The sequence below is a fragment of the Mustela lutreola genome, chromosome 17 (assembly GCF_030435805.1).
Source record: "Mustela lutreola isolate mMusLut2 chromosome 17, mMusLut2.pri, whole genome shotgun sequence".
Classification (NCBI taxonomy): Eukaryota; Metazoa; Chordata; class Mammalia; order Carnivora; family Mustelidae; genus Mustela; species Mustela lutreola.
Genome location: NC_081306.1, coordinates 13,484,626 through 13,501,597, shown reverse-complemented (window position 1 = coordinate 13,501,597; position 16,972 = coordinate 13,484,626). Strand labels below are relative to the sequence as shown.

The following is a 16,972-nucleotide window of genomic DNA, read 5'->3' as shown; positions in this document are numbered from 1 at the left end:
AAATGTGACATCTTTGAGTACCGCTGCCCTGGTCTATTAAACAAAGAAAAGCAATTCCCACGACAATATCATCCTATTAACCTAAAGCTGACAGTGTTAATGTGGCCAGGGGCTGGCGGGACGGCCTAAATTGCAACTAGACCACACCTGTCTCTGCCCGCACACACCCGCACGGCCTCGCCCTTACGTGGACACAGAGACAGATCGTTCCATATTTTGTAGGTTTAGATCCCAAACTGAGCTGTTACCAAACTCAAGTCGAGAACCCCTGTCCCCCACCTGCCTTCGCCCTTTTCCCCAAGTCTTTATGCAGCCTTGGCCCACCGGAGGATGGCAGCCAGAAGGGCTGACTCTAGGACGTCGGTGCCCAGTGAGGGTCCAGTGAAAGGAGCGTGCCCTCTGAGTTTGAGAATAGGGGTTGGCCACAGTATCCCATACCAGCTGCGCAGTGCTGGGAAGGCTGTCAGACCTGACCGTTTGGTCATCGGGAAGAAGGGAGACCACCACCATGATCTCATAGTAACACAGTCACCGTGGTGGCTCTTTACTCCTATGAGCACGATTGTTTCCCGTAACAAGCTCTTCCCAAATTCTGTGGTCACTTCGGTTGACCTAATGATATGGAATGAGTCAGGACAGACCACTTTTGAAGTAATTACTTTAAAAAAAAAAAAAAAAAAAAAAAAAAGGACAAGAAAAGAAAGTTACAGACACCAGCAACTCAACTCAACTCAACTTAGTGAACTTGCTATTAATTTCTAAAAGTTTGGGTTTCGTGTCCAGACAAAAATTTCCTTAAAGAAAACTGTGGAGAAGAGTTAGAGTCTTATAATAAACAGACTGATTCTCATCCATTTCAGACGGCGAACTGGGGTTGACCTGAGGCACAGAGTCGGGCCACTCTCCACACCCTCCCTTGCACTGAGTGCCCTGGACTTTCTTTTCCACATTACAAACACCCTCTCTTTTATTTTTACTTTTCTGGGAGGCGGGGTGAGGCTCAGACACAGACGACAGTAAATTTGATCTTTTGGGGCCGCCAGGGTTACCATTCAGTAACAGGATAAAAAATACCAAAATGGACTAGTTTGTACCATATTATTAAGACAAAGGCCCAATTTCCGCTTTTCTGAGTATCACCATTTGGTTCAACAATCTACTTCTAGGAATTTACCTCACAGATGAACAACAACAAGCAGATCAATAAAATGTGGTAGAGACACGCCATGGAATATTACTCGGCCATGAAAAGGAACACGGCACGGACACCTGCTATGATGTGAGGGAACCTTGGAAGCACGATGCTCAGTGACAGCCGCCATTCAGAGGAAAGGTCCAGAACACACAAACCCACAGAGACACAAGGTACGCTGGTGGCTGTGCAGGGCTGGGCGTGAGGAGGGGTTGGAGGGAACCAGGAAATGACTGCTACTGGGTACAAAGCTTCTCCAGGGGGTGACAAAAACGCTCTGAGATAGACAGTGGTGACAGCTGCACAGCTCTGTGAAGGTCATGAAACCACCGATCTGTCCACTTCTAGTGGCTCAATCATACGGAACGACTCGGATTGAATACAGTTACACGGAAGGAATGTATACGGATTTCATCTCAACAAAAAGCTCTCATTTAAAAAACCCAACTACTAGAAGTCATTGTGGCTACTGTACGGTACCAAATTCCAGACAGCATCCTACACACTTCTGAAAGTTTCCGGAGAAGTACCATAATTACCTGCACTTTACACATTAGGAAATTCGGCCATGCAGAGAGGGGACCCACCGGAGGTCACTCAGCGGGTGCACAAGGGATGTGGGGCTTGCGTTTCGGCCCCTGACTTCACAGCCACATCCCTAACCACACATGCACCGAAGCGCGGGGTCCCACAGGGGCCCTAAGTATGGGTCGTGACGGAACGGGGGACACAATAGAATGTCCCCCAGCTGGGGACAGATGACCGACGGTGCGCACTCTGGTATCTCGTGCATTAAACACCAGGATAGGAGCCCCTATGTGCTGCCACTAAAGACAACAAAAATGACACACATAAACGCTGTGTCTTTCTGGCTCCCCTTCTGTTTTACAAAATGCTATGTGTGCAAGCGTACATAAGCCTGACGATGTTCTCTCATTTTCGTGAAAAACTACTGACTGGTGTTCTCTGAGGAGAAGGACATCTGTGGTGGCAGGAGGGCAGACTTTTTCTGCTGTACCTTCTGACCCTGCTGGGTGGGATCTGCTTGGGGAAACCACGCGCACAGCGGGTCACCGAGGGCCACTGCAGCTCCGCGAAGGCCGCCATAAGCCAGCACGCCAGACCAGGGCTGCGGGCCGAACCACCTCCCTCCCTAAGACCACCAAGTGCAGCCTTTCTCCTCGACAGGCCTGGATGCCTCCTGAGGCCGGGCACTGAGCCTGCCCCTTGCTAAGGCCCCGTGCACAAACGAGGGCCTCCGTGCTCGCTGCCGGGACTGATCAGACACATGAGTAAATGAACTACTGTCAGACCAGACTTCTGATAGCCAACGGTCAAGGCTGGCACAGACCCGGCGAGCAGGTGGACGCTGCTCTGGAATGTCCCAGAACTGGGGACTCCGTGGCAGAGGCAGCCTTGCGTGGGGCTTAAGAAAATGATTTATTCCGTCAATTAAAAGCATTTAGTTTCATCTAGTGCCAGAGAATTTATAGAGCCATAATCCTTTCCATCTCGAATCCTTTCCATTATCTTTCCCTAATTAATTGAGGTGCGTCAATTCATTGATCTAAAACTTTGCAAGCCTAGGCATTACTCATGTAGGGAACCGGCGTCATATTGCCAACAGATCAAGCTTAATCAGGTTCTACCGCTTTTTAAATTATACATGTTATTAGACAAAATTCATTTAATTTTGCATCTAACAGCTACAGCTTATTACACTGGCTGTTTCCACTTACTGCAATTCACTGCTGAATACGTACCATAAGCCAACATGGGATATAATTAATAAAATGTTTGACGTAACTGGCGGCTTTGGTACAATATGGAATATGCCTTATGGTGTTTTGGAAAAGAAAAAAAAAAAGATGAAGGAAGGTATATTATCTACGTGAAAATTTCTGAGGTTGCTACCTTTCTGATCAATACAAAATTTCTTCCCAAGAATATTTATGGATTATAGCAGCAGTATTTCACCCAAATAACACATAAAGGAAGGAAGGAAGAGTAAATATTTTATACAACCCAAATAATATGCGTTGAAAAGAACTTACCATGGTTTTCCAATAAGCTATTCAGGAACTAGTGCTGAATATAAATGTTCAACAATCTAGAATTCCAACCATGCAGGTGAGTTTCTAAATTCTGAGGGTTACAGAACAGGTGCCCCCTCAGCAGCCTGGCACTTAAACGTGCCACGTTTCCAGGCTTTTGTTATTTTTTTGCATCTCACGTTCTCATCACTTGACCAATCACCTGATAATGGAACGCCTCTGGGATCATGCTCCTTTTTAGTATTTCATTTAGTGGCAGAAAATAGGCCCATCCGAGAGGTGAAATGTCCCAATTCCAGGAAATGAGTGTTCAGAGCAAAAAACAATGAAAGGAAAGATAAATATTCCAATCAGCAAAACACAAACTAGAAAGACACTGGTTTGGCCTCTACGATACCAGTCTGCCAGGGAATTCTGCCCGCTTCTGTAGCATCCCTCCACCATCCCAGAAAGCCCCCAGCATGAGGCAGAGGGCAGAGGAGGGCCCCAGAGCAGACCGCCACAGGTTCTTGGCCTAATGGCGTCTATGACCTCGGCGGATCAGGAGAGAACGTGTCCTCAGGCGGAAGTCGAAGGCAGAAGCATGCAAGTCCTAGGTTCCTTACCCTTGCGTCACGGAGCCCTCGAAGGATCTGATGAAAGCTACAGACCTTCTTCCTACTCTGCTCCCCAAGGCACCCAGGCAAACACACCGGCTCTCGCCCAGTTTGACGGGGCTCACCGCCTGGACAAAGCCTATTCCCAGGCCTCACTCCCAGGGTTAGGGCCCAGACGTACCCCTGCTGGACATGATATTACTTAGCGCCCCAGAAAGAAATCCTCAAAAATTTTTTCTTTCAAATCCAAGACATTCTAGAAGAAAGCTGTGCCCCTCTCAGAGATAGGTTTGGTTTTGTTTCTCTGACAACTGTCTTTTTTATCTCTCTGGCTAATCTACCATCCGATCACCACAGAGGTCCTGGACTCGGCTTATTTGTTTCTGCCCCTCCCTCAGGGCATTACTCAGTCAATGAACTTAGATTTTCTTTGGTCCTGATTGGTCATTTCTTATTTTTTTTTTTTAATTGTGTGATTCTGTTTAAGTCTCCTCAAACGCTTATGGAACAAATGAACCAATATGACAAGGCTCTCAATTTTTACTTTTTGTTCCAAACAAACACTGGAAACCAGAGACAAAGACTACCGAAGGGTTGGTTTCTTTCTTTATTTTTCCCCCCTTAATAAAGAGGCAATTGTTTCCTGGCTCTTGTTATTCAGCTCCAGCCATTTCTTTTCACTAAATAATCAAACATTCACATTTTCCTAGCCACAATTAACCAGCCTTTTAGCCTCTAATTAAACGTATAAACTCTTTGGTCAATAGTAATACCCACAGGTCGACTAGGACCGGACAGCTCCGAAGGGCAAACAAGAGTACCTCCATACCTGTGCACAGAAAAGGGCTCTTCCTCTGGGGCCCATGAGCCTGTGAGCCTGTGAGCCGACACGGGGAAACCCTACAATTTCGCTCACCTCTGTCACTGAGCATTTCCTCCTCCTATTAAGCGGAAAATCACAGGGGTATTATTAAGCCTCTTGTGACGACGGTGTCACCAACAGAAACCACAAGGACTTTTCATATCCTGTTACAGTTGTGAGCGATCCCTCGTGAAAAACCGTTTAAGCTCAGTACCACTTTGAAATTACAGTAGTGATTAGCCCTGTTGGGACACTGGGTTGTATAACACATCAACAAAGAAGTATGTATTTTACTCTATCAAATAATTGAAAGGTATTTTGATAAGTGAATTTCAACATGCTTGGTTTCCTCTGAAATCCTATGCCTTTTATTTTAGGTGTTTAAAAACATTACTGAGAGGTGGTCCAGAGGTGGTCTGCCAACACGGCACAGAACAGGTTAAGACGCCTTGAGTGGGGACAATCAGCTGACACAGCCGCCAGCAAGCACAGCCGCAGCAAGTGCTGGGGGGCTTGGGGGGGTTACGGCGGGGATGATCACACACACACAATCAGAAACAACTTTTCAAGTAATGCTCCAAGCTCCCTAATTAGTAATATTAGGTAAATTAGTTCAAACCACTTTCAATCAGCCGCCGCAGAAGGAAGGTATTGTTGCTGATTGCCTGGAAGCCTTAACAGGCTTCTAATGGATGTGAAGGATCTAGGAGCCGTGGGGCCCGGCTGATTGCTGCGGGTCACCACCGCCCCGCGCACAGCCACACGCAGCCGGCTGGAAGCCCCCGCCCATCCCCAGGGCCCGGTGATACCGGCACCCAGGCACGTCACTTCCTAGCACTCACATCACCCCTTTTACGTTAAGCTGTATGGTAAAGCGTCTTCAAATCTCGGCATTTCTTGAAGCCTGGAGTAAGCACTTAATATTAAAAACTCAAGGCTAACGAATCACACAGGTGAGGAAATGAACACACATTAACTGAGCCTTTAAAAAAAAAAAAAACAACAACAACTAACCCTACTGTGATAGGGACAAGAGGGTTTCTGTTCAATGGATACCTTCTGAGTAGCTACAGTGCGGTGCGCAGTGCAGACACTTACGCGTGTATGATAGGGACTGAGACGCTGGTGGCACAAAGGAGGGAATGTGGAAGCCGATCCCTGAGAGATGTCCTCTGGGGAACCACACAGCAAACTGACTGGAGCAGATCCCAAACCCAGACAACGCCTCTGACTTCGAGAAAAACTGACTAGTGCACGGAAGAAAGTCTGATAACAGCAGTTTACATTAGCTCCAACCTGAGGAGATTCCTACTCCTCCTTTTGGCTGGGGGGGAGGGTGTGATTAACCAATTACGATATCTAACCCACGGAATGCAATGCACTTATTTAAAAGCCTGGCAGAAACCTCCCTGGATAAACATAAAAGGATTTTCTAGGTCCATGGAAGGGGAAAAAGTAAGGCCCAGAACACAGAATAATGACATTTACGTATGACGCGGGCGCTCACAGATGGACTGACCCCAAGGGAGACTTGGGCAAGTTCGCACAGTTTATTCTTCTAAATCTTTACAAAGGAAACATATTGACATATTATGTAATTTAAAAATCTAATAATAATAATAAGCTAATAATAATAAATCTAATAATAATAATAAAATCCATCCCTACCCACTGACTACCACAAAAGATGAGACTGACACAAACACACACACAAAAAAGAATGTCACGTTTCCACGTGTCCCTGTTTCTTTTTTCTAGGTCAAGCAAGGACTTTTGTCTGTTTTATCCACGGAGGTAGCACAAGCGCCCAGAACATGGTCTGGCACAAACTAAGCTACTCAGAGCACTGGTAAAGAAATGAACTGACTGTTGTTCACTGAATCCAGAAATGTGTGCCGGTGCCTCCTGTGGCCACTTGCTGTGCATCATGGGAAACACGGGAGCGATCCATCTGACCCGCCTTCAGGGAACACCTTGCCCGGGCCCAACAGCCGTCGCTCGAGGGATGAAAAGACGCACGGATCCAAGCCCAGCCCCCACTGCCCGGCAGGAACTTGAATTAAGCTCCAAGGAAGGTGAACTTGAGGTTGCAGGGATGAGATAAGGCGGTTTCCTGGCCCGAGCCTTAATCCTGGCTTTGTCTTTCAATGCCTCCGAGGCTTTGCTTATCATAGTCTGTCTTGTACCAGAATTCTGTTCCTGTGTTTGGCGCCTACCCAGCTGGGGAAAAACGAACACCAGCCCTCCTGGGTGACGTGAACGCTGCAAGGACACCTGACTTACTCTTTGCCTGAAGCCCGGCGCACCAAAACCCTCCAACTTGGCTCCATCTGGCTTCATTTCCCAGTTCCATCCCTTCATCCTAGAATGAGAAATCTCCAAGTGGGGAAGGCGTCTCCATGGTCATTTGGTCATGGTCACTCCTATGTGGCCCCTGGCCCAGCCATTAACATCTCATTTAAGGGAAAGTGCTACCAAACTAGATGAAATCGGGTTTTTCAAAAAGCCACCATCCCCGTTTACTAGTAATTCTACTGTATGGTCCCCTAGCATCCCCCGATCCCTAACCACCACTCTGCTGATTCCTTCACTTTCCAGACCTTGACAGACCTATCTGCAGACACCTGGCCCTTTTCTGCTGCAAGTTAAGACTTTTCTTAGTGGACGATGCCACACTTACCTGCAGCTAACATCGTCGTGGTGTACAGACCCTCTCCTTCAATTTGTCAAAGAGTCATTTCTGAATTTAAGTCCACGGTCATACTCAGTCCCTTTGATCCCAACAACAACGGTGCGCCAAAATTCAAATACAAGATGGCTGGGGTCATTTTTTTTTTTTTTTTTAATTTATTTGACAGACAGGGATCACAAGTAGGCAGAGAGAGAGGAAGGGAAGCAGGCTCCCCGCTGAGCAGAGAGCCTGATGCGGGGCTCGATCCCAGGACTCTGGAATCATGACCTGAGCGGATGGCAGAGGCTTTAACCCACTGAGCCACCCAGGCGCCCTGGCTGGGATCATTTTTAACAGTGAAACTAAAATGTGGTTCCTATGCAATGGTGTGCATATGTTATCTCGAGAGAAAGTTACACAGGAAGGAGGAGAAAGCCTTCTGCTTCTAGTGATAAAGGGCTTCTTCATCCATAAATCCAAAAGTATCAGTACTGCAGATCCATATGTTCTTATCCCAAATCCCAGAGGCCAGGCCTCCTTGGAAACTGGGAGGTTTGTAAATTTGGAAAGAGCAGTATTGGGCACGGGGCACCTGTTAAATGACACCCGGAGCTGGGTCTCAGGTGACATCCCACTTTGGAACACAGTAGTACCTCACTAGCGAAACAGATGAATATTCTAAGCAGGAATAAAGGGAGATTATAAATTGTGTCCGTTCAGGTCAGCTCTGCCGCCAACTGAGTTAGTTTTCAAACTTGAAAAAACCCTTAGCTTTCAGAGCTTTCTGGATTTTGGAATAGCAGATAAGGGATGGACATGGACATGACCCAAGTCAAAGCAACCGGTTCTACCTCTCTTGACCATTCCACATAAAAGCATGCATGTGTGATTGTTTTCCTGAATATTCTGGACAAGTTCTGTTTTGACCTTGCATGGCACAGGTCACTCCACTCTCGTTGTTCAAACTCTTGTTTGGAAAGCAAACTAAGGGGCACCTGGGTGGCTCAGATGGTTAAGCGTCTACCTCCAGCTTGGGTCATGGTCTTCATGTCCTGGGACTGAGCCCCACATTGGGCTCCCAGGTTGACAGAAACTCTGCTTCTCCCTCTGCCTCTGCCAGCTGCTCGTGCTCTCTCTCTCTCAAACTCTCTCCCCACTGCCTCAAATGAATAGATAAAATCTTAAAAATAAAAAAGAAAGCAAAATAAAAGCCATAAAAACATTTCCCTTTGACAGTGGAGCATGGTAAGTCTAAAGGAGTAATAGTTTCCTTGTTAAACACCATTGTTATTAACAGTTGAAGGAAATGTCCACAAACTACTAATGTACATACAAAAAGTGCACCTAATGCAAAAAACAGAGGGCCTGGCACATTCTTCTCTAGCAAGAGCTTCTCAGATTTGATCATCCATAAGTTTACCTGGGGATCTCATTAAAATGCTGATTCCGTGTCATCAGATCAACAGGCCCTTGACGGGTGCTCTGGGGCCAACCCTTAGAGTAGGGTGTGAGATGTTCGTGAGGTGTGAAAACAGCAGGATCAGTAAGATCCTGACTCCACCACTTACAAGCCGGGAAAAGTACTTAACTGCTCTGACCTAGTTTCCACCATCGGTTAAAAGGGAAATAACAAAGGACTGTCCAGGGTAGGTGAGCTGGGAACACTGGTCCTGGCAGATACACACCTTCAACCGCACCCCATACCATCTGTGACAGGCTGAAAATGCCCCCCAAAGATGTCCTCACCCCAACCCCCAAATCAGTGATGATGTTCTCTTACACAGTAAAAGAGGAATTTGCAGATGTGATAAAGTTATAGATACTGAGATGGAGAGTTTATCCTGGGTTATCGGCGTGGGCCAATAATCGCAAGGGTGTTTATAAGAAAGCAGCAGGAGGGTAGGTTTAATAGAATACGAGAAGATGAATCAAAGGTCAGAGGAGAGAGAAGACGCTGCGCTGCTGGAAGAGGGTGCCTGGGTGGCTCAGTCATTAAGCCTCTGCCTTTGGCTCACGTTATGAACCCAGGTTCCTGGGATGGAGCCCTGCATCGGGCTCCCTCTCAGCGGGAAGCCTGCTTCTCCCTCTCTAGTTCCCCCTGCTTGTGTTCCCTCTCACGCTGTGTCTCCCTCTCTGTCAAATAAATAAATAAATAAATAAATAAAATCTTTAAAAGAAAAGGATAGGAGGAAGAGGCCATGGCCCAAGGAACATGGGCAGCCTCCAGAAGCTGGAACTTCTAGAAGGACGGACCCACTATAGACTTCTAACCTCCAGGACTGCAGGAGAACAAGTCTCTGTTTAAGTCAGGAGGTTCACAGTCATTTGTTACAGCAGCCGTGGGGTACTCATACACCATCCACTGGAATAATGTTAACACGGGCTTGCCTCGGTTAGCGGAACAGAGGACTTCTGGAGGCTGAATCATGAACTGAACGGAATCACAGAACCGTGATTCTGCCCAAGCGGAAGTCAACACACAAAGAGCTCTTCAAGGAGCCTTTATACCCAGGGAAGAATTTGTTCTGCACTCTTTGTTTTGTGTGCTTGTGGCAATTTTTCATCAACGGGCCAGATGCGCACATTCATAACGAACTAAATCCTACGGTGTAAAAGGAACTCTTGTACTCGGACTGCATCACCACATTCCGATCTGTCAAGTCCTCACGTGACCTGCTGAAGACTCAGAAGATTCTTGGGGACAGTACCAGTGGGTCAATGCCTCTCAGAGCGACCGACCGGTCACCCTGGGCTTCAGTGTGAAGGAGTGAAAATCGGTGGGCTTGGTACCAGAAGGGCCCCTCGCCGTCCATGGTTTCACGCTTCCCTTACCAGACTCTAAGCTCCACGGACGGGCCGCCCTTTCGTTTCCAACCATCATACCCACAGCGCCTAAGGCTTTAACTGGCACTCAGTGGGCACACGGAAGGCATTTGTAAATGAACAAATTTTGTGATGAATATGTATAATGGAAAAGTGCCATTATGACTTCCATTAGAGAGAGCATTATTCATGAAGTTTTTTTTTTTTTCCTCCAGTTTGAACTTAAAACTACTTGGCCCAGGATATTATTTATGGTAGAATTAAAAGTATGCTTCTGATTTTATTTGTCTATTAATACATGCATCTGATAATTAACAATGTGCTAAGCAGTCAAAGCAAATAATTACTTTTCTAGTGTCTGCCCCTGCGTATGAGCTAAATGAGGAGGAAGCCACTAATTGCATATTAAAAAATGGTAACTAGCTTTAAAACAGTCTGTTTAATCTCAGACCACAATATTCAAAATAGTTACAGTCCTTCCACTGGCTCAGTTACAACCCCACCAAACAGTCCAACTCTTCAGAACAGATGTGAATTCTGCTCGGGTCACACTGAATATAAAATTATGTGTTCAAAAGACTGCCGGTTCACATTTACAAGGTCTTCTGACCAATGGAAAAAGTTGATCATAAAAACCGTATCTTTTCATTTACTATGCTCAGTATCTTTTATTCAAGAAGCAATGAAACTGCATAGAGGGCTTTCATTTTAAATCTTATTTTGAAATATGACTGAATACATTAACATAATTCAGAATGAGTCGGTAAACAGCTACAAAAACATGTTATATAATTTTAGTGAGTCCTATAACATTTCTGCTTTTTTTTTTTTTAGATTTTTATCTATTTATTTGACAGAGGGAGAGAGTGCACAAGCAGGCAGAGCGGAAGAGGGACAAGCAGGTTCCCTGCTGAGCAGGGAGCTCAAGGAGAGGCTTGATTCCAGGACCCTGGGATCATGACCTGTGCCGAAGGCAGACACCTAACCAACTGAGCCACCCAGGTGCCCCTATCTTTCTGTTGTCAAAGAAAAGAAGCCACTGGAATCTGACCTTCAAGTGTCCAATAAAAGCATAAGTTTGCTCACTGGATGGTCCAGAGTGAGAGATCTAGCTGATGCTACGGTGCATATTGGGCCAAAAGATCCAAAAGAACCTAAATAACAGCAGATCAGACCATTTGGAAGCAGCATTAACCTGGTCAACTAGCAGATTACCTTGGCTTTACCAGGTAAACCAAGACTCCGAGTCCTGCTATGATTTCTAACTCCTTTAGAAACTGGGGCATTCTGTGCTGCCTTTAGCAGTGTATAATACCAGCACCAGGAAACCCTCGGCTGAGGGTCACCAAGGATGGCCCAGTTCCCAGGCAGCTAAGATTTTACCTCGCTACAAAACAAAACAGCACCACGCTGTGACATGTGCTTCTGTACCAAGCTGCTGAAACGTGCACCACCTGCACAGAGAGACAGGGCTATCTGACCCTTCTTCACTGGGGTCAAAGTTTTGAATGCTTACTACATCGGTGGGCTCCTGGCTCAGAAACAAAGGCTCTGAGAAGGGAAGGGGTCTGTCCAAGTCCACCCAGCACATCAGTGCCAGGTGTGGAGGTCTCTGTCCACTGCCTTATTTTCCTACTTCCCCACCTTGCCATTTTTGCATAAGCCCAAAAGCAGAACAGGTTCTCCAGGGATGACCATCCTGGGTTCTCTCCAGTGGTACCCAATGAATGACATGGGCACGTCCACATTCAGGACTTTGCATTAAATATGTATCAACAGAGAATGAGAGCAGGTCGGAGGGTTCCTCCTGCTCGTTACAGTCACTGGACCTTGGGGACTGTGATTCTGGGCAGCCCCTTTCCCACTCTCACGTTTTCATTTTGGGATTCTTCTGGAGAGGCAGGCTGCCAGAAAAGTGAAGTCATGGGGAAGAATGAATGCACCCCAGCTTACCATAGAGTGCCTCAGCTTCTAAAGGCACTGGAAATCGCCAGGACTCAGAGCACAGGCTTACAGGACAGCGTTAGCCAAAGCAAACATGCATGGCCACCGTGGTGTTTTCGGCAATGGTCTTCAGGCCCACTACTGCTCCAAAGGAAGAGACCGCTGGCCCACTAAGGGTGGCCATGGGGGTCTACTGGTCTACTCTACCTCTCTGATGGGCCGGCACAGTTCTACCTGCGTATATGTGGTCACTGGGCGTTACTCCTGCCTGGGGGAAAAGGTATCAGAGGAGGAAACAAAAATGTAAGAGAGTTCTAGAAGGCATCTGTTATCTTTACATTCTATGTCTCTTGAGGGAAATCATCCTGCTCTTTAGACCACACTGCTGTAGACCCCACCCACATCCTGGCTTTAAGAGGCCACATGAGCCAGATAGCTGTCAGTCTGGGACTTTGAATGGACCACCAAGAATAAGGTACTTTCTTTCTGTTGTGGTTTCTGTGAGAAGATGTAAACCTGGAGCTCCCAGGAACCACCACCTAGAGAGAGCCTGTGTAAGAAGGAAGTCGACCCAGAGGAAAGCAGGGCTGAGCAAGAGAAACCAAGTCCTGGTAACAACCTCTGAGCCTCTGGATCCAGCCCTACCTGAAGCCCACCTTTGCCCCTGGATTTTACAGTCCCATAAAGGAACATGCACCTTTAATTTAAAAAAAAATAATAGTAATAATTCAGTTTAAGTTAGATTTCTGTCACTTGCAAATGAAGAAGCACAATTACAGGTGATACTGAAGTATAAGAAGAGAAGAAATAAAAGAACATTACACTTGTGGATATGGTATCTGAAAGAAGTTCAAGTTTGTCCCCTAGAAATAAAGGTGACTTGTGGGAGTCTGTTTCACTTTTCAGAGTTAAGTTCAAATCATCAGAACTGTAGCTGCGCCTAATTACTGTGATTAATCTCGCCAAAGTCTAAATGTAAAAATGAGGGTGCATCTTCTGATGTCCATGGATACTCCAGCGGCCATGGAGAGAAGGAATGGGCCATTACTGAACAAAAACATCTCTTAAGAGAAATCCTTTTTTTTTCCCCTGCCCAAATGCAGTCATGACTGGAAGGCGAGAAGGTGACATCAACAGCACGAGTCTTACCTGGCATGGCATGGATGAGGTCCCCACAGAGAACAAAGAACTTGGGTTTGGGCTTCAACTTGTTGATGGCCTCAACAGCTTGCTCAGTGAGACGGATCTCCTGCCCCCACTCGTCACCACCACTGTCACTGTCCCCAGTGGACCAGGCCTTCATTAGTCCAAACTGTGGGTCTGCGCCTTGGATGAAGTAGAACGGGCCTTTCCATTCCCTTTCCTTTTCTTGTAAAAACAAAGAGGGAAGGGGAGGAAAAAAAAAAAAAAGGAGAGGGAAGAAATATTATGAAATCTGTCAGGGAAAGCATCCAGGTTATTGTGCAAGTGGATACAATATTTTTCTTAAATTAAGTAGGTCATTTTAATAAGCTGCTCTTCAAACATACCATTTTCCTGTCATAGTCTAGAGGATTGTGATTTATACTAATTATGCCTGGGACCTGGTGATTCCCAAAGGCCAGGAAAGACCACGTGGGCCGCAGCAGCCACACAGCCAAGCTGTTTGTTTAAAACTAGCTGGCCAAAGTGGAGCGCGGAGGCACACCAGCAACGCTGTACGGCGGATAGTAATGCGCAATGATAGGTTTTTAAGAATTAAAAATACCAGAAATTGAAAGCTACCAGAAGTATTATATTTAAATTACTAGGTGAAGTGCTTTCAAATCTTTTATGCCAGGCGTAATGGCACAATTTGCACCGTTTCGGGGGATGTGACAGAATTTTAATTATAAAACTTGGAGCTTGGAAGCTCTGGCTATCTGGTAGGAAAGGCAGTGCCAGAAATGAAATCTTGAAATGAGTTAGTCAACGAGGGGAAAAAAAAAAAAAAATCGATGCTAACATTTCAAAGGCTGCATGATGTGGGCTTAAGCGAGGTGTGAGGCAAGGGGGTGGGAGGAAGCGGGAGGGAAGGAAGAGAGAGGCGCACTTTTATGTTCTTGGAAAGGGCGCTGGATCGCTTGCACCAAAATTATTAGCCTTCCTATGGCCCTTCCCATTGGTTCTGCTAATCCTAAATTCTGTGGGCCTCAGGTCTCTACCCCTCATAGCCAAAAGGACTGCAACCAGGAATGCTTTTGCAAGACTGGAATGGCCACTGGTGGGCATGGAAGCCCTATGGGTATCAACCAACCACCCCCACCCCACCCCTGGGGATAGCATCCTTTCTTCAAACAGAATCTTCCATGGTAGACCAATGTTGAAAACCAGAGCCTCCTCGGCCTGCGCTGGATCTGAGGACAGAGCAGTCTGAAGACCCAGCCTATAGCCCCTGCATGTAACCACTGAGAAAACGGAGGTCCAGAGAGGGCACATGACTGGCCCGACGGCCACGAGTCATCAGTGGCAGGGACAAACTACCCCACAATTTTGACACTGTTTTCTTCTCTTTAACAAGTTAGTATATTTTGCATGTTAACTGAATCGGCGGCATTTCCTTTGGAAGTCATGAAGATATTACGATTTCCAAAAAGCTCCTTGGAGTCATTTCACGTCTGTGTGCTCAATTCATTCATTGATTCGGGAAGTATTTACTAAGAGCCTACTGTCTGCCAGGGCCCATACGTGGTGCTGACGGTACACATGGCTGGACCTAGACAGACAAGGCCCCTGGTCTCCTGGGGCTTAGTCCTCACGGGGGAGAGAGACCGTGCACAAGAAAAGAGCAGGGAATGGTGCCAGAGCACCAGCTCTAGAAGGGGAAGGGAGAACGAACAGCTAATTTCAACGGGACGCACAGGGAAAGCCTCTCCCTGGGGCATGTCACCTACACTGAGATCTCACTGGCAATGAGCCAGTCTAACCTTTCTAGATTTCATCACCACGCTCCCACCCACCATGCCTCACTTGCTGTCATCTTCGAGGGGCTCTCTGGCTTTAGGCCTCCCTTCCTTCTCAATTCCTTTCTCAGAACCTAAAAATGCAAGCATACAAACTCCCTGCACATCCTCTACAGAACAAACTGTAATGCAAGTTAAGCCACCAGTTCTGGGTCTGCAGCTCCGACCGTTAGCTGCTCAAAGCACAACCAATCTGAACTCAGTCCGGACAAGGAGTGCATGACGTCCTGGAGGACGCATCTTAAGGACGGGGATCGAGCGCGATGACGGATGCGAACTCGTATTTATGGAGCCCTCGCTACGCGCGGCAGAAAGACTCTGAGAAGGCCCCAGAGAGCCCTGCATTGCGATATTCATGTCCTGGCACCATGCCCTCCCCTTGAGCATGGCCTGTACCTAGAGACCTGGTTCTCATAAGCAGGATACGGTGATGGGATGTCCCTTCAGGGACGAGGCCACACCATGACATGGAAACAACCGAAACGTACCTCGATGGATGCGTGGCCAAAGACAATGTGGTGCATCTGGATAATGTCATATTATTCAGGCTTAAAAAGAAGGAAAGCCTGCCATCTGAAATAACATGGGTGAACTCAGAGGGCTGAGCCACAGAAGCCAGCCCCAGAAAAACAAATACTATCTGGTCTCACCCCCATGTGGGTTCTAAAAGAGTGAATAACTCCTAGAAGCAGAGGGTGGAGTGGTGGTTGCCAGGGGCTGGGAGGAGGGGGAAATGGCAGAGGTGATGGTCAAAGGGTACAAAGTTTTATTTCTACAAGATAGAGAAGTTCTGGAGACTTCCTGTCCGCATAACGTCCACGGCTAACAATACTGTACTGTATACTTGAAATTTGCTAAGAAGGTAGAATCTATGTTAAGTGCTCTTACCACACACACAAAATTATAATTATTACAATTATTATATCATAATATAATGATTATTATTATTATTATCAAGGGGTTGCTGAAAACTTTGGGAAGAGATAGGTCTGTTTATGACCTTGACGGCAGTGATGGTTTCCAGGTGTTTACTGATCCCCAAACTCATGGGGCTGAACACATTAAATATTACAGCGTTTTATATGTCAATCATGCTTTAATAAAATAGTTAAAAAGAGAGATAGAGAGATTAGGCTAGAAAAAGACCATGTCTTTCATCTTGCGCGCTTTCTCTCTCTCTCTCTCTCTCTCTCAGAGCCCTCTCTCTGGAGGTCAAGGCTGCCGTGCTGTGACTCACCTACTGGAGAGGCCAACATGGATGGTAAGGAACGGAGGCAACAGCCCGTGAAGAACAGAGATACTCCACGCGACAACCAAAAAGGAGCGGAATCCTGCCAACAACAGCGTGAGCAGGCTTGGGAAAGGGCTCTCCCTTAGTCGGGTCATCAGATGAGACCACAGCCCCAGCTGACGCTGTGCCTGAACCCAGTGGGAGACCCTACAGCAAAAAGATCCTGCCAGGCAGGACTCAGATCTGTACAGAACCTGTGAGATAGCCGTTTCCAGCTGTCAAGTTTCAGGGAACTCTGCTACAAAGTAATAACTGATACTCAGAGATCCGGCATTAAAGATAGAGAGTCAGCAAGACTTCTATAAGAGTTGAAGGCTGGTGTCATGAAAAAAAAAAACAAAAAACAAACAGGACTCCAATTTGTGTTTTACATTTAATTGTTAGCATTATTCATTTATTTTACTTGCATAATAACCTTTTTACACTGGAAGCTTTTAGCAACATTCTTATTTCTGAGGCAGTGTGCAGAGCTACTTAAACCAGGTAAATTAATCAGAACCAGATCAGGGAGGTGATCGTCACTCCAAGGTTGGCATGTAAACCAATCTTCTATGACCA

At 46.5% G+C, this 16,972-nt stretch overlaps 1 protein-coding gene across 4 annotated transcripts in view; it reads right to left on the bottom strand.

Moving 5' to 3' along the window:
- CPPED1 (calcineurin like phosphoesterase domain containing 1) overlaps positions 1–16,972 on the bottom strand; it is a 99,971-nt gene that overhangs the window by 67,431 nt on the left and 15,568 nt on the right. For 2 of the 4 annotated variants that reach the window (XM_059154691.1, XM_059154688.1), the window contains exon 2: positions 13,292–13,510. The exons of 1 other annotated variant lie outside the window; for it this stretch is intronic. In XM_059154691.1, coding sequence (XP_059010674.1) covers positions 13,292–13,510 — 219 coding nt within the window. The remainder of the gene's footprint in view (positions 1–13,291; positions 13,511–16,972) is intronic. One more of the 4 variants, XM_059154689.1, reaches the window with a different exon arrangement.